The sequence below is a fragment of the Geotrypetes seraphini genome, chromosome 2, assembly GCF_902459505.1.
Source record: "Geotrypetes seraphini chromosome 2, aGeoSer1.1, whole genome shotgun sequence".
NCBI lineage: Eukaryota > Metazoa > Chordata > Amphibia > Gymnophiona > Dermophiidae > Geotrypetes > Geotrypetes seraphini.
Window position 1 is genome coordinate 492,943,245 of NC_047085.1, and position 18,894 is coordinate 492,962,138.

The 18,894-nt window shown below is 40.6% G+C and overlaps 1 protein-coding gene across 2 annotated transcripts in view; it reads left to right on the forward strand.

Annotated features, from left to right (window-relative positions):
- Positions 1-18,894, forward strand: part of LOC117354415 — a 122,456-nt gene that overhangs the window by 65,852 nt on the left and 37,710 nt on the right. The window contains exon 3 of one of the 2 annotated variants that reach the window (XM_033931905.1): positions 6,887-7,159. The exons of the other annotated variant lie outside the window; for it this stretch is intronic. Within the exon in view, the coding sequence (XP_033787796.1) occupies positions 6,887-7,159 (273 nt within the window). The remainder of the gene's footprint in view (positions 1-6,886; positions 7,160-18,894) is intronic. 2 annotated transcript variants of the gene reach the window in all.

Here is an 18,894-nt window from a genome sequence, read left to right on the forward strand (position 1 = left end):
TCTAAGTCTCCGCTTCTCAAGGGAGAATAGCCCCAGCTTTTTTAGCCTGTCAGTATATGAGAGGTTTTCCATACCCTTTATCAGTTTAGTTGCTCTTCTCTGGACTCCCTCGAGTACTGCCATGTCTTTCTTGAGGTGTGGTGACCAATACTGGACACAGTACTCCAGATGTGGGCGCACCATTGCGCAATAAAGTGGCAGGATGACTTCCTTTGTCCTGGCCGTGATGCCCTTCTTAATGATTCCAAGCATTTTGTTTGCTTTCCTTGAGGCAGTGGCGCATTGTGCCGATGCCTTCAGTGTTGTATCCACCATTACTCCCAGGTCTCTTTCAAGGTTACTTACCCCCAGCAGTGATCCCCCCATTTTGTAGCTGAACATCGGGTTCTTTTTTCCTACATGCATGACCTTACACTTCCCTATGTTAAAACTCATTTGCCACTTATTGGCCCACTCTTCCAGTGTCATCAGATCCTTTTGGAGATTTTCACAGTCTTCCGTTGTTTCAACTCTGCTGTATAGTTTGGTGTCGTCTGCAAATTTAATGACCTCGCAATTATTTTCAGTTGGAATCTTCTTCTACTTTCTGAAGGATTCTCTATTAGCTTTAACAGCTTCCTTCACCTCACTTTTTAACCATGCTGGCTGCCGTTTCATTTTCCTTCCTCATTTTGTAATACATGGAATATGTCTAGTCTGGGCTTCTAAGATGGAATTTTTAAATAACATCCATGTCTGACGTATACTCGTATTTTTGACTTTTGCAGCTGCACCTTTAAGTTTCTTTTTTACCATTCTCCTCATGTTATCATAGTCTCCTTTTTTAAAGTTAATTGCTGTTGTATTGGATTTCCTGTGTAAACTTATTCCAGGGATTATATCAAATCTGATCATGTTATGATCACTGTTATCAAGCAGCCCCAGCACCATTACCTCCCTCACCAATAAAAAAAAAATGTGCTCCACTAAGAACTAGATCTAGAATTGCTTCACCTCTTGTCAATTCCTGAACCAGCTGCTCCGTAAAGCAGTCCTTGATTTCATCAAGGAATTTTATCTCCCTAGCATGCCCTGATGATACATTTACCTAGTCAATACTGGGAGTTGAAATCACCCATTATCACTGTGTTACCCAGTTTGTTAGCCTTCCTAATTTCTGATAACATTTCAGCATCTGTCCATTCATCCTGTTCAGGCAGACAGTAGTACACTCCTATCACTATCCTTTTCCCCCTTACACACGAAATTTCTACCCATAGGGATTTCAAGGTGTATTTCTGCTCCCGTAGAATTTTGAGTCAGTTCAATTCAAGGCCCTCCTTAACATATAACGCTACGCCTCCACTAATTTGATTCACCCTATTACTATGATATAATTTGTACCCTGGTAAGGCAGTATCCCATTGGTTATCTTCCATCAGGTTTCAGAGTGCCTGTTATATCTATCTTTTCATAAGAACATAAGAATTGCCGCTGTTGGGTCAAACCAGTGGTCCATCATGCCCAGTAGTCCGCTCACACGGCAGCCCTTAGGTCAAAGACCAGTGCCCTAACTGAGACTAGCCTTACCTGAATACGTTCTGGTTCAGCAGGAACTTGTCTAACTTTGTCTTGAATCCCTGGATGGTGTTTTCCCCTATAACAGCCTCCGGAAGAGCATTCCAGTTTTTTACCACTGTCTGGGTGAAGAAGAACTTCCTTATATTTGTACGGAATCTATCCCCTTTCAATTTTAGAGAGTGCCCTCTCGTTCTCTCTACCTTGGAGAGGGTGAATAACCTGTCTTTATCTAACAAGTCTATTCCCTTCATTATCTTGAATGTTTCGATCATGTCCCCTCTCAGTCTCCTCTTTTCAAGGGAGAAGAGGCCCAGTTTCTCTAATCTCTCACTGTACGGCAACTTCTCCAGCCCCTTAACCATTTTAGTCGCTCTTCTCTGGACCCTTTAGTGCAATATATTCTAACTATCCCATCTTGTTTCTTAGGCTCCTGGCATTTGCATACAGACATTTCAAACAGTGTTTGTCGTATCTATTTACAATTTGTTCAGCAGTTGGCATAGATAATTTGCAATCTTTAAAATCAGCCTGCTCTGAATTTAAGGATACCAGAGTTAAACCCTTACACTGATTTGTACTGACTTTGATTGTACTATACCCTAGCAAAGCTACTCCTTCATAGACTGTTTGCAGCTTGAGTGTTAGGGAGGGATTGGGGAAAGGGGTAGTTTCAATATTAGCAAAATGGTTATTGCTGGATGTTATGTTCTTGAGGTGTTTTTGGACGCTAGACATACTGATGTTCTCATTGCTCCCATCTTTTAAATCTGGGCAAGGATTTGCAAAATGAGCTCAGAAAGGAAGATAAATATTTTTATTTGATTTGGTTTTATGTGGATTGATTCAAGGCTGAATGTAATATGTAGATGCTCTTTGGCAATAGAGAAGGGGAGTCCCTCCTCCCCTCAAAAATCATTGGAGGTGGAAGTGTCCACCCCCATTTCTAAATTGCACTTACCCAGATCCTCACCTTTCCACTCCTGGTATTGTCCACTTACCTTGTGCAGCTGCAGTTCCCAGGTAAAAACTCAGTGCAGGACCTGTGAGCCCCCATGTATTGAATAAAGGACAAAGAAAGGTATTACAGACAGATGTACAAGATGCAGGCAAAGTTTATTTTAAGCAAATAGACCACTTTATACAAAATATGGGACCCAACACGTGTTTCGAACAACACATCTTCTTCAAGGGTCCCATAAAATGACGGTGACAAAGGACACGCAATAAATATGCCTGATCTGTATGATTTATACTTTAGCGATGATAATGTGCTACTGAAAAACACTAGGACTAAGTCTCTCAGTTTGGTCCTCACTAATGTACTTGTTTGCTTGGAGTTTTCCATCTTAATGCATTTTCCCATTTGGTACAACATAAAAGAAACATTCGGCATTTGATACATTCGGCATTTAGTTCCCTAACCCAGCACTCCTTGAGACATAGATAACATAAGAACATGAGCAGTGCCTCTGCTGGGTCAGACCAGAGGTCCATCATGCCCAGCAGTCCGCTCACGTGGCGGCCCATCAGGTCCAGGACCTGTATAGTAATCCTCTATCTATACCCTTCTATCCCCTTTTCCTTCAGGAAATTATCCAATCCCTTCTTGAACCCTAAAACCGTACTCTGTCCTATCACACCCTCTGGAAGCGCATTCCAGGTGTCCACCACCCTTTGGGTGAAGAAGAACTTCCTAGCATTGGTTCTGAATCTGTCCCCTCTCAATTTTTCCAAACGCCCTCTCGTTCTTGTAGTTATCAAAAGTTTGAAGAATCTGTCCCTCTCCACTTTCTCTATGCCCTTCATGATCTTGTAAGTCTTTATCATGTCCCCTCTAAGCCTCCGCTTTTCCAGGGAAAAGAGCCCCAGTTTCTCAGCATATGAAAGGTTTTCCTTACCTTTTATAGATGTAAATACCATGAAGGCAGTGCATGCAAATCTATTTCATGCAAATTCATTGTGGCTATCCTAAAAACCTGATGGAACTACAAATGCCTCAAGGACTGGGTCGAAAAACACTGCCCTGATCCAACTGATGCCTTCATCAGATTTACTAGAGGTGACCAGGTTCGCCATTTAGATTTTGTCCTACAAAAAAGAGGACGTGTGGCCCTGCCCTGTTCCGTCCCCCAAACTGCGGCCCCACACCAACCCCATCTTTTTGGGGCTGTGTCTGGAGGGCATCTATGCATGCACGGATGTGACACAATGATGTCACACGCTTTATCACGTCACATCCGCGCCTGCGCAGATGCCCTCGAGACGTGACCCTGAGCTCATTGGTTTTCAAAATCCGGACAAAGTGCCTGGTTTTGAAAACCCATCCGGATGCCTGGACAGTCCTCTAAAAAGATGACAAGATGCTTCATAGACAAAAGCGCGCACCGACAGAGGCGCGCCGACAACCCAGCGCAGTCAACTGAGCGCAACGCGGAAGCGCGCCGAAGATAAACAGTATTTTAAAGGGCTCCGACGGGGGGGGGGTGGGGGGGGAACCCCCCCACTTTACTTAATAGAGATCGCGCCGGCGTTGTGGTGGGTTTGGGGGGTTGTAACCCCCCTCATTTACTGGAAATTTAACTTTTTCCCTCTTTTTTAGGGAAAAAGTAAAGTTTTCAGTATAATGTGGGGGGTTACAACCCTCCAAACCCCCCCCCCCAACGCCGGCGCGATCTCCTTAAGTAAAGTGGGGGGTTCCCCCCTACACCCCCCCTGTCAGAGCCCTTTAAAATACTGTTTTTCTTTGGCGCGCTTCCGCCTTGCGCTCAGTTGTCTGTGCTGGGTTGTCGTCACGCCTTTGTCGTCGCGCGCTTTTGACCTGTCACCAATCTGAACATCTGGTAACTCTATCTTAGTCTGGCCTCTATTTCAGGTTGCTCATGGATTATATGACCTCCAAATGCCCCATCCAGCCACATATATCTTTATCTTCATTAAGTATATGTTGTGGTTGATATGCTAGTCCATTTAATACTTGGAAATAAGGGTCACCAGGCAAGCTGTAGATGATACCTTTTTATAGGACTGACAATTCATTTGTGACTATGCTTCTGTAGGAACGTGAATGAGGGCAGGCCTGGAGCCTTGAAAACTAGATTTAAATGTGAGGTTTAACTGTGAAATAAAATGTAATTATTTATGTGCAGGGAAAAGGATCAGGAGAAAATAAACACAAAAATCAATCTTTTTCTCTATAAAGTTCTCTCCTGTGGCCTGCTCTGGTACAGCCAAGGCAAGAACAAGTCTCGCTCTATCTAGAGCAGTGTTCTCAAACTCAAACCCTTTGCAGGGCCACATTTTGGATTTGTAAGTACCTGGAGGGCCTCAGAAAAAGATAGTTAATGTCTTATTAAAGAAATGACAATTTTGCATGAGGTAAACTTTATAAATCTTTCCTTTTGGCTAAGTCTTAATAATACTATTGTAATTTATAGCTAAAGAGATATATGATCAAGAAACTGTTTTATTTTACTTTTGTGATTATGATAAACATACTGAGGGCCTCAAAATAGTACCTGGTGGGCCGCGAGTTTGAGACCACTGATCTAGAGGTAGCACAACCAGCTTGGTTTGGCCCTGGAGTTCCAGTATTTCCAAAAAGGCAGCACAATTGGCCAGGCTTGGCTCTTAGTTTAAAGGTTACAATTCTAGCAGAACTCCAAGCTAAACTTGGTCTACCTGAGTAGAACTTCTGCTGCTTATACTTCTGCATTGAAAGCATGGGGGAGGGGTGGGAGGAGGACATCTTTTCTCTGGGCCTCCCTGCCTGATCTATGCTGAGAGTTTTTATCCTGCCTTAGCCATGCCTTCCCTACTGTGTTCCTGCTGTCATCTCTTCCTTGCTCTGTGGCCTACCTTGTAAGGTGGCTCTTATGACTGTGAGGGAGTGCTGTTAAAGGGGGATGGTAATTTTCTATAGATTCCCTCACAGTTTCATTAACCTGATGAAAGAAGTATAGCTCTCAAAGCCTACCACAGATATGCTGTTAATTTAAAAAAAAAAAAAAAAAAAAAAATCAACCCACCTGCAATTTTCCTGTTGACTCTTACTTCTCTTGAATTTGGAAATAAAGACCGATTCAATGCACCATTCCAAAACCTCACTACTGTAGCTGTTTCTGAAAATGAATTTGCCTCATCTGAACAAAAAGCCTTTAATTACAGGTCTGCTAGAAATGCAGGTTTGCCCAGTTCCTCACCAGAACCTCAGATTCCAAGTAAGAGGGGCCAAAATTGTTATGCAGGACGAGAGGGGGGGTTAGAATTTTAATTTCAGGACCTGACAAGAGTGTGACTTCTAATTTACTGTATTTAACAGAGATAATAAGATCAAGAGAGGCAATCACTCATAAGTAATAAGTTGATGCATTTAAATTAAATGAATGAATTACAATCAAAATATACATATGTCATAATTAGTTAAGCACAGCTGGCAATGGGACCTACGAGGGGGGTGCTGAAAAGTTCTCAGCCCAACCAAGAAGAGAATGACGTGGATATGGTTCAATCAATGATCTGAAACAATGTCAAAACATAGAATTTTATTTCTGCAAATTGGCACTTGACAAAATAAGATAACACTCTTTTCGACTACAGTGGCAACATAACCGTTGGTTGGTTGGGATGAGAACGTTTCAGCATCCCCTCATATAAGAACTAGATCAGTGGTTCCCAAACCCTGTCCTGGGGAACCCCCAGTCAGTCGGGTTTTCAAGATATCCCTAATGAATATGCATGAGAGAGATTTGCATATAATGGAAGTGACAGGCATGCAAATCTCTCTCATGCATATTCATTAGGGATATCTTGAAAACCCGACTGGCTGGGGGTCCCCCAGGACAGGGTTTGGAAACCGCTGAACTAGATGCAAATGTGTATAGAGCAGGAGTAGGCAATTCCAGTCCTTGAGAGCCGGAGCCAGGTCAGGTTTTCAGGATATTCACAATGAATATGTATGAGATGGATTTGCATGCACTGCCTCCTTGAGATGCAAAGCTATCTCATGCATATTTATTGCGGATATCCTGAAAACTTGACCTGCCTGTGACTCTCGAGGACCGGAATTGCCTACCTTTGGGATAGAGTCAAGAAACGTCACTGAGATCTGAACAGTGCACAGACTATATGATATACAAAGATAGATAAAGATTCTTTCAATAAATATAGGAAAAATAAACCAATAGAAAAAGTCCTGCAATGTGTTTTGGTGCATGATCCTGCCTGTCCTTAGAGACAGACTTCCCCAAAGTAGTGTGAGCAGAGAGGAAGCATGTTTCTTCTCATTTAAATGAGCAAAAACAGAGCACAAGATTTGTTTCTCTTGTAGCCCATGAGAGCATCAGGTCCTCGGTCCTCTCAACAGAAGAGTCAACAAGTTGCAGGAAGCTGAGAGAGGAACAGGAATTCATGGCTCAAGAAGAAAAGGGCAAGAGAACCAACCACAGCTCCATTCACTTTGAATCGAGCTCTTCCAGCGAGAGTGACGTACCATACCACTACCCGGAGCTGAACAGCTTAACAGAAGTGTCGAGCCTGACTTTGTTGGGGGACACAAAGATAGCAATGGACCAGAGGACCTGCGAGATCATTAATCATAAAGGTAAAACCTGTGCGGCCCTGTCATTGGGAAGTTTCTTAACTAATGGGTCTTCTCGATGGAGAATCAAAGTATGCAAATCTATCTCATGCACATTGATTGAGACTATTCGGAAAACCCGATCTGTTAGGTACAACTTCAGGGCTATGAAGGGAATTGCCACTGGACTCTCTTCACAGATTGACAAATTTAGTTGTTCCTCTTGGATTCATGGGACACCAGTGGCAGTAGCAGTGGGTTATAGTAAGTTGGAGAGGGGGATCAGTCCCATGGACTGCCTCTAAATTAATCTTTGGGAAGATAAAATTTGACCACATATCTCCGCTCTTGACTCAGCTCCATTGGCTACTGGTTTATTATAGAATACAGTTTAAAAGTGTGTGTGTACTGTTCAAACTTCTATGCGGCATATTCTCTTCTTTGGTTCCATTGACTCTGAATGTTAATTGACTGTCCGACTCAAGAAACTTACACAGGTATAAACTCTCTATTAGAACATTATACTCTTTTCAACTATTTCGCAAATCTATGAAAACACTATTTGGACCTCCAAGCTAGGCTGTCAGAATAACCTTCATGCATTAATAGTTCTTTTCTTAGATCGGTTATACCTTTTAATCTGAGTTCTTATTTTACTTTTCACTTTTCTTGATTCCTTTATGTCAAAGCTATTTTGTTAACCGAGTCGAGCTCCTTTTAGGAGATGACCCGGAATACAAATTCAAGTTTTAGATTAGATTAGATTAGATGAGTCAGTGCCGGGACCTGCTAGAGCAACAAACAGTGTTTTGAAAGGGTGATTAGCAGCAGGGAAGAGTATTGGGGAGCATTAAGGTCAGGAGGAAGCAGGTGGCTTTGGATGAGACAAGGATGCAATGCTGTATTGAAACTAGAGATGAGAAAGGGAAGGAATAATGAATGCAGGGAAGCAGAGAGGGATAGAGTTTATGAGGAACAAGAGTAGAGATGGAGGAATCATAGTGGAGCAGAAGATAAGGATGGAGTGGTGATGGGGCTCGCAGGGAGAGATGGATAGAACGATAAGTGGTAGTGGTTGAGGGGGAAGTAATGCCAAGGTGAGAGAAGAGTGTGTGGTGACAGACTGGAGGAGAGGGAAAAGAGAGACTAGAGCAGAAATGGGATGATGGAAACATGAGAGGAGTGAGAGAAAAGGGAAGACTGAGGAAGGAAGAGTTGATGTAACTGAGGTGAAGGGGACAGCATGGGAGCAATGGAGGCGTGGTAATGAAAGATTAGAAAGCAAAAAAAGAAAGACTCAGAATGTTGAGGTAGAGAAAGGAGCAGGATATGGTGAGAAGGGGTAAAAGGAGGGAGAAAAGAAAGTGGGAAAAAGTAAAGGATTGAAGAGCTAAAAAAATCAGAACAAGTCATTGGAAAAAGATTGAATGAATCTTTTAAAGTAACATTTTTTTTTTTAATGGTATTGATTAAAATGTACTGAAAAAAAAGTAATAGAAAAATTCAAGTGACCAAATAACAAAGTTAAAACTGACAAAAAATGTAGGAACACTTGTGATATATAATGTATGTGTTTATAAACAAGGGAAAAAAGACCTCAAAATACCCCTAGAATGTGATCAATAAGTCACAACTTTTTCGGGGTGGGTATCATCACTGGTCAAAAACCCTTGATTGTTTTATATTATTTTAAATATTTTAAATACAATTTTTTGTGTATGCTTTTGTAATTTATTTTAACTATAAGTCAAAAAGTGACAATATATAAACATTTTCTTTCTTCTTATGAATGAGCATATATAAAACTAGCATCTTGTATATCAAGTATTCACATGATATTCATCATACTTTAAATGTGAGATACTGAAAAAGCACTTATCTCAACAACCCGACGGAGGCCCAGCCCGTTTCGCACTGATGGGCTTCTTCAAGGGTAATGATAAAGCTTAAGATAGTGCTAGTGTGGTGTTCAATATTGCTCAAAACTCTTGAACAAAAGAAGAAAAGAAAGAAAGAACACATTATATTTGAGTTATATTCAACAAATCATTGGATTTTTTTAAGAACAATGTTAAATATTCAAAGAATGACTACAGAAAGCACCTAAAATCAATTCATAATTTCAAAACAGATTTTAGAATAAATAATATTATTCGTTTGGACACATTTATATCAAGGTTGAAATTATATCAATCTGAAAAACCAACATTTAGACTCCAAATTTTGAATGAATCAAAAATCTTACTTAAATAACTGTGTTGAAAACTTCTGGAAAACATATTGATGCAAATATGCTTAAGGCAACCACTTTCCATTCATAAGTTTATCGTTATTTCAGTCAACATACAACTGAAATAATGCTTGTCAATGATTAGAACGCTAAAATTCTTGTCAGCCATCGTCAAAAAAATGACGTGACTTCAACTGACTGACTGTTCTATTTTTAACCAATGAATTATAAACAATTTGAACAGAAAAGCTTGTAGTTAACATTTTACCCAAATGGTATTCAATATATTTAACATGATTTGGATAATGTTTGCCATTCAAGAAAGCCAATACTAATTTTACCGACGCAAACTTGTGAACTAAGATGGCGCTCGTATTTGAATTAAACGCTAAAGTTTTTTTTCAACCAATCGCTGACCTCAGCGAAATCGTCATCACCCCAATCCAAAAAGACCCAAAAGCACCACAAAACCTCCCATCTAACTTTAGACCTAAAGCCTCAATTCCGCTATATGTCAAAATTATAGAAGGCCTAGTAGCCAAACTCCTCACCGATTACATAGATGACCACAACCTACTCCACCCCATGCAATCAGGCTTCAGAACAAACTTCAGTACAGAGACACTACTAGGCTCCCTTATGGATACCGTCAGACAACAACTTAGTACAGGGAAAAAAATGCTTCTCATACAACTGGACCTAACGGCGGCATTCGACTTAGTAGACCACAACATCCTTCTACAGATCTTAGATGCAATAGGCATCTCAGATAAAGTATACTCTTGGTTTGAAGGATTCCTAAAACTCAGAACCTACAGTGTAAAATCAAACAAAGAAAAGTCAGAATCCTGGTCAAACCCCTGCGGCGTACCACAAGGATCTCCACTATCCCCTACCCTCTTCAATCTCTACACTGCCTCTCTAGGAACGCATCTGGACAATCTGGGCATAACCACCTATAGTTATGCGGATGACATCACCATCCTCATCCCATACGATCATTCTAAACCTACCATGACAGACAAACTTCACCAAACACTTGAAACAGTCACAACCTGGATGAAAAATCACAAACTTAAACTCAACCAAGACAAAACCAAATTCATCCTCCTCGAAAATGACAAGATCCAAACCACAACCAACCTAGATATAAACGCAATCAAATATCCCATCCAAACCACCATAAAACTACTTGGCATGACCATAGACAGATGCTGCACTATGCAACCGCAAATAAATAAAACAATTCAGAAATCATTCGCAGTCATGAGAAATCTGAGACAAGTCCGAAAATTCTTTGAAAGAACACAATTCCAACTTATAGTACAATCCCTAATACTAGGTATATTGGACTACTGTAACATCCTCTTCCTTCCTTGCCCTGCAACTACGATAAGACAACTCCAAACAATCCAAAATACAGCTTTGAGACTCATCTACTCATTGAAAAAACATGACCACATCACTGAAGCCTTCATCAACTCACATTGGCTCCCAATCCAAGAAAGAATCCAATTCAAATTCTACTGCATATTATTTAAAACCCTACACGGAGACAGCCCATCATACCTGAACAATCGCCTCATCCAAGCACCCACTACCAGACACAGAAAAACGCACTCCCCATTCATACCCCCCCCAATCAAGGAAGTAAAAAGAACAAAACTACACGACGGCCTCCTAGCCACTCGAGCCGCAAGGCTGGACAACCAGATCTCCAACCTTCTGATGACCACCCCAGACTATAGGACGTTCAGAAAAGAAATAAAAACCACACTTTTCAAGAAATTCCTGAAGCAGCAATAACACCACGACCTCTTAGTAACTCTAAAACTGACATTTGATCTACCCATTACTGCACTAATAATAACAAAAGAATCTCCACTATGACCACCTATTAACTCTCTTACAAACCACCCCACCCTCAACAACCCGCTAAATGTTCATAAGATCTACAACTTACCTCTCTAGCTAATCATTGTAACTCTGTTTTTTTAAATTAACCTTTTGTAATCCGCCTTGAACCGCAAGGTAATGGCGGAATAGAAATCCCTAATGTAATGTAATGTAATGTAATGTAATATGTAAGTGACGTACTTTACCAAAATTCTTAAATGAATCAAAAGACTAACTTTAATAACTGTGTTTAAAACTTTCAAAAACACTTAGCGAAGCAAATACACTTAAAGCAACCACTTGCCATTCGTGAATTTGTTGTTCATTAAGTCGACATAAAACTGACGACTGAAATAGCGCTGATGTTTAAATGAAACGCTAAGATTTTTGCCAGCCATCAGTATCTTAATAACGTCCAAAAGAACTGGCGTAATTCAAGCTAACTACTGTTATGCTTTTAACCAGTGATTTGTAAACAGTTTAAACTAAAAACTTATAGTTGACATTTTGTCCTAATGGCATTTAGAAAATAGAATGATACTTGCCATTCCTGAAAGCTACTGCTGACTTTATCAACACGAACTTGTGACTAAGATGGCGCTCGTATTTGAATTGAACACTAAGGTTTTTCAACCAATCATATCTTAGATGACGTCAATATGAATGACGTGCTCAGAAACTGCTAGCGTCAATTTAGACTGCTATTGCTCATATATTTGCTTTTGATAGTAATAAAATGGTTGAACCTGACTTTCATTAATTGTTGTTAATGTAATGAAATCAACCTGTGTGTCAAGAATTCAAAAACATTGTGCTACAAAATTCACTGGCGTCAGTATGTTTGTTTCTGACAGTCATGAAATGATTGAAGCTGGTTTTCATTGATTGTTATGATAAAATGCAACCTTTGTATCAAAATCCAAAGTATAAATGTGTCCACCATTGAAAGGTGTATTGCAGCTTATAATGGACAATTGAAATGAATAATATCTGTGTTCAAAAAATATAAACTCATCACAAGAAAACATGCCAGTCTATCTGATTGTTGAGTCCATCGGGTTCCAATGAGCGTAATTTCGAAATCCACAATTGCTCCCGTCTCATGAGTAGTCTGTTGCGGTCACCTCCTCTAGGTGACTTCATGACTTGATCAATAACCCAACATTTTAATTGATGGAATTTGTGTTGGAATTCATTGCAATGAGTTACCAATGGTGCTTCCACTTTCATGCGCTTTAGATTTGATCGGTGTTCAATAACAATAGCAGTCTAAATTGACGCTAGCAGTTTCTGAGCACGTCATTCATATTGACGTCATCTAAGATATGATTGGTTGAAAAACCTTAGTGTTCAATTCAAATACGAGCGCCATCTTAGTCACAAGTTCGTGTCGATAAAGTCAGCAGTAGCTTTCAGGAATGGCAAGTATCATTCTATTTTCTAAATGCCATTAGGGCAAAATGTCAACTATAAGTTTTTAGTTTAAACTATTTACAAATCACTGGTTAAAAGCATAACAGTAGTTAGCTTGAATTACGCCAGTTCTTTTGGACGTTATTAAGATACTGATGGCTGGCAAAAATCTTAGCTTTTCATTTAAACATCAGCGTTATTTCAGTCGTCAGTTTTATGTCGACTTAATGAACAACAAATTCACGAATGGCAAGTGGTTGCTTTAAGTGTATTTGCTTCGCTAAGTGTTTTTGAAAGTTTTAAACACAGTTATTAAAGTTAGTCTTTTGATTCATTTAAGAATTTTGGTAAAGTACGTCACTTACATATCCAAGATATGATTGGTTGAAAAAAAACTTTAGCGTTTAATTCAAATACGAGCGCCATCTTAGTTCACAAGTTTGCGTCGGTAAAATTAGTATTGGCTTTCTTGAATGGCAAACATTATCCAAATCATGTTAAATATATTGAATACCATTTGGGTAAAATGTTACCTACAAGCTTTTCTGTTCAAATTGTTTATAATTCATTGGTTAAAAATAGAACAGTCAGTCAGTTGAAGTCACCTCATTTTTTTGACGATGGCTGACAAGAATTTTAGCGTTCTAATCATTGACAAGCATTATTTCAGTTGTATGTTGACTGAAATAACGATAAACTTATGAATGGAAAGTGGTTGCCTTAAGCATATTTGCATCAATATGTTTTCCAGAAGTTTTCAACACAGTTATTTAAGTAAGATTTTTGATTCATTCAAAATTTGGAGTCTAAATGTTGGTTTTTCAGATTGATATAATTTCAACCTTGTGTCCAAACGAATAATATTATTTATTCTAAAATCTGTTTTGAAATTATGAATTGATTTTAGGTGCTTTCTGTAGTCATTCTTTGAATATTTAACATTGTTCTTAAAAAAATCCAATGATTTGTTGAATATAACTCAAATATAATGTGTTCTTTCTTTCTTTTCTTCTTTTGTTCAAGAGTTTTGAGCAATATTGAACACCACACTAGCACTATCTTAAGCTTTATCATTACCCTTGAAGAAGCCCATCAGTGCGAAACGGGCTGGGCCTCCGTCGGGTTGTTGAGATAAGTGCTTTTTCAGTATCTCACATTTAAAGTATGATGAATATCATGTGAATACTTGATATACAAGATGCTAGTTTTATATATGCTCATTCATAAGAAGAAAGAAAATGTTTATATATTGTCACTTTTTGACTTATAGTTAAAATAAATTACAAAAGCATACACAAAAAATTGTATTTAAAATAATATAAAACAATCAAGGGTTTTTGACCAGTGATGATACCCACCCCGAAAAAGTTGTGACTTATTGATCACATTCTAGGGGTATTTTGAAGTCTTTTTTCCCTTGTTTATAAACACATACATTATATATCACAAGTGTTCCTACATTTTTTGTCATTGATTAAAATGTGCCTTCATGCCACAGAATGTTCTAGCTGTTGCATCAGAATCTGCTCCTGGAGATCAGGGACTTTGGCAATCTCAAAGTGAAACCCCCCCAATTGCACTCTTCATAACCCTTGCAATGTTTCTTCCTACTGATGTGTCTGTATGTTCCAAAGAATACGTTTGGGGATTTAAACTAGAAAGGCGATCAGTAACTTACATAGACACAAGATTTGCAACTCTAAACACATAAGGCCCTGATAGGGGGAAGAGTATGGTACAGTAGTCAAAGCTACAGTCTCAGCACCCTGAGGTCATAGGTTCAAACCCACACTGCCCCCTATGACTAGTGTTACCAGGATACAGCTGAAATGAATGCGTTTAGTTTTTAATTCGATTCATGGCTTGAACTCTTTCTTGGTCGAGGGATTTGTTGAAGGGTACATCCTGGAGAGGTTACTGCATTCATTTCAGGTGGTTTTCTCGGAGGTTAACCCCCAAGAATGTGGTGGAATTGGAAGGTAGTCAAAAGAAAAATTGCACAGTGGTTCCACAGTGAAACAAATGGAAGTCCAAGACAAGAAGAGAAACTGTGGACTCGATATTCCTTGGTCAGATAATAATAATAATAATAACTTTATTCTTTTATACCGCCATAACCAAAAGTTTTAGGCGGTTTACGCTAAAAAGAGCTGGACAATCATCGAAATACAATAATACAGTAAAAAATACAAATATTTGTAAAATAGAATTTCAATAATAAAACTCACTAAGTTGATTTATTAGAAATATAATCTGCTACTGATAACGCTTTATTCCATACAAGCAGGTGAAATACAGACCCAACAAGGTCCGTGTTTCGGCATAAAAAGCCTTCCTCAAGGGCCCTAAAATGATAATTGAGATATGACTGTATTAAAATATCCCGTGTGAGTGGTAATAAGGTGACAATGTTTTGTGTGGTACCCAAGATATGTAGAGGGTTGTGAACAGTGTGATTGGAATAATAAATAATGAAAATGATTATGTGCCACAGAAAGTATACGGGGGGGGGGGGGGGAATGGCTTTTATGTGTCAGGGGCCTAGATTGTTTAATTCCTTGCTGTCTGCCCTTGGCAGGAGGAGAATTTTTAAAACCTAGCTGCTCTGTAGTGTTTCATCTGGTATTATGGCTTATTTATTTATATCCCGCCCTTACCCAAGGCGGGTTACAAAATTACATACATATACATCGACAACAAATAAACAATACGACACAAACCATGAAAATTAGAAAGGCGACCAGCCCCCCACTTTCGTCCTAAACTCGTAAATCATTGTGGGGTATTTTATTTGCTGTAATTATACTCCAAGACCACTACTGTGGAGACTAAGCAGATTATCAAATTGAGAAGTCAACAAAATGAAGTTCTCGGCTACATCCCTACCGTCATCCTGCTTGCAGTCCAGAGACACCCAGTTCTGGTAACTGCTGCCGAGGAGCTGTGTGGCCAGTGTCTCAGCAATGGGCTTCCTTCCACAGATCCTTTTTCAATGGTTTGTTCCCTAACACTGATGCTCGTACACAGTCTCTCGGGTCAACACTGACTCCTTTTTCTCTTGTGCACTGGAAGAAGAGTTGCCTCAGCGTCTACGGAGACGAAAAGGAAACAGTAACAGTCCAAAGCCTGTTTTTTCCAGAAACTCCTCTCTCTTGTGTTGAGCCTGACCGTAAACAGAAGGAATAATCGATGCTGGTTTTATTTTTTTTTTTTTTTACTTTATCCCCATACAGCTGTTGTAATAAATAAAACAAATTTAGAAATAAGGTTACATCACCATAACAGAGCTCTTTTGTGCTGATGGGCTCCTTCCTTTCTACGTCTCTGGGTAAAATCTCTGGAAATACAGAGTCACATTCATCTCAGCAGCTGGAGAGCTGAAAATTAACTCATTATTGTTTATTTTTTTTTTTCTTTGAACAGTGCATAATTGCAAGCTATTAAAGGGGAAAGTTGTCAACGTGGGCTACTGTTAAGGCATGTTATTTAACCATTAACTCAAGCTATTTTAGCACTGGTCCAATTGTAATCCGTGAGACCTAGTGACTAATAACTGGGGTTAACAGTCTTGTAAAATAATACAGCTTAAGTGGTAACCCACGTTGATAATAAGTTAAAAAACAGATGCACTGACTTGCTCGAATGATTACATGACATGAACAGTAATGATATATAAACGGCACGAGTAATTTGTGATAGCCCGACTGCAGTATTAAGTTTAGTTTTGGGTTTAAACATAGAAACATAGAAGATGACGGCAGATAAGGGCCATAGCCCATCAGGTCTGCCCACTCTACTGACCCACCCCCAAGTCTACTATCCTAGGGATCCCACCCCTGGTGACAGGTTCCCTTGGCTTAACCCTCTAAGGCAGGGGTGCCCACACTTTTTGGGCTTGCGAGCTACTTTTAAAATGACCAAGTCAAAATGATCTACCAACAATAAAATTTAAAAAAAAAACACAACGCACACTGTACGCATAGAAAATGTTAATTATCATTCCTATTCCGGGGTTTTTCAAAGAGGTCAAAGCAGATGACTATGCACTATCACCTCAGTAACAACCATACAAAAATAGACAAATATACCCCCCTCCCTTTTTACTAAACCACGATAGCAGTTTTTAGAGCGCAGGGAGCTGCGCTGAATGCCCAGCGCTGCTCTCGACGCTCATAGGCTCCCTGCGCTAAAAACCTCTATTGCGGTTTAGTAAAAGGGGACCTTAGTGTAAAATATAGACAGCAGATATAAATTCAGACACATTTTGATCGCTAAATTTAAAATAAAATCATTTTTCCTACCTTGTCTGGTGATTTCATGAGTCTCTGGTTGCACTTTCTTCTTCTGATTGTGCATCCAATCTTTCTTCCCTTCTTTTAGCTTGTATGTCCTCTCCTCCAGACCTCATTCCCTCCCCCAACTTTTCCTTCCTCTCTCCCTGCCCTTTCTTTCTCTGCCTCCCTTTCTTTTTTTTATGTTTCTCTTCTTTCCTTCTGTCTCTCTGCCTGTCCTTTTTCTTTCTTTCTCCCTGCCCTCCCCCAAGCCACTGCCACTCCATCGGGGACCAAGACCCAAACCGCCACCAATAACAGGCCCGAAAGCCAACGTCGCCCCAAGCTTTCCCTGCTTCAGCTGACCAGCATCGCGATCAACCTAATGGGGGAAATGCTGCCGGGTCCTGCCTTCATGGAAACAGAAAGTAGGCAGGACCCGGCAGCAAGAAGAGGAAATGCTTCATTAACCTGTCTCCCACCTTAGCCCGTAGGGAATGCTTGCTTCAGGGCTCTCAACCTGTGCATGCCGGTTTCCCTTCTCCCCCCCCCCCCGGACATAACTTCCGGTTTTGAAGGGAAGAGAAGCCGGTACGCACACGTTAGAGCCCGGAGCATAAGTTCGCTACGGGCTGAAATCTCCAAGCCGTTTTTTTTTTTTTTCAGCAGCGGCGGCAGTAGCAGATGACAGCTGGGCCCTAGGGAGAATACAGAAGAAGACTGATCGGCCCGGTAGATCAGGACGGCAACACAAGTCTAGCGATCGACTCACATTGCCTTCCTGAGCTACTGGTCGATCGCGATCGACGTATTGGGCACCCCTGCTCTAAGGGATCCCACATGGTCATCCCATTTGCTCTTAAATTCTTGCACGCTGTTTGTCTCGATCACCTACACCGGGAGCTCGTTCCAAGGATCAACCACTCTCTCAGTGAAGAATTATTTCCTGGTGTCGTCATGAAATTTTCCGCCCCTGAGTTTGAGCGGATGCCCTCTTGTGGCTGAGGGTTCTTTGAGAAAAAGAATCTCTTCTTCCATCTCGATACGGCCGGTAATATACTTAAACATCTCATAGAAACATAGAAACATAGAAATAGACGGCAGATAAGGGCCACGGCCCATCTAGTCTGCCCACCGCAATGACCCTTCCCCACCTAACTCAGTGAATAGATCTCACGTGTCTATCCCATTTGGCCTTAAAATCAGGCACTCTGCTGGCCTCAGTGACCTGAAGTGGAAGATTGTTCCAGCAGTCAACCACTCTTTCAGTGAAAAAGAATTTCCTGGTGTCACTGTGCAGTTTCCCTCCCCTGATTTTCCACGGGTGCCCTCTGGTTACCGTGGGACCCTTGAGAAGGAAGATATCTTCTTCCACTTCGATGCGACCCGTGAAATACTTGAACGTCTCGATCATGTCTCCCCTCTCTCTGCGTTCCTCGAGTGAGTAGAGCTGTAACTTATCCAGCTTTTCCTCGTACGGGAGATCCTTGAATCCCGCCGCGATCATCCGGGTGGCCATTCTCTGGACCGACTCCAGTCTCAGCACATCTTTTCGGTAATGCGGCCTCCAAAATTGCACACAGTACTCCAGGTGTGGTCTCACCATGGATCTATACAATGGCATAATGACGTCAGGCTTACGGCTGACGAAACTCCTGCGTATGCAACCTATGATTTGCCTTGCTTTGGAGGAAGCTTGCCCACTTGATTGGCAGCCTTCATGTCCTCACTGACGATCACCCCTAAGTCACGTTCTGCTTCAGTTCTTGTTCCTGCGTATGCAACCTATGATTTGCCTTGCTTTGGAGGAAGCTTGCCCACTTGATTGGCAGCCTTCATGTCCTCACTGACGATCACCCCTAAGTCACGTTCTGCTTCAGTTCTTGTTAGGATCTCGCCATTTAGGGTGTAAGTCTTGCATGGATTTTGGCTGCCCAGGTGCATGACTT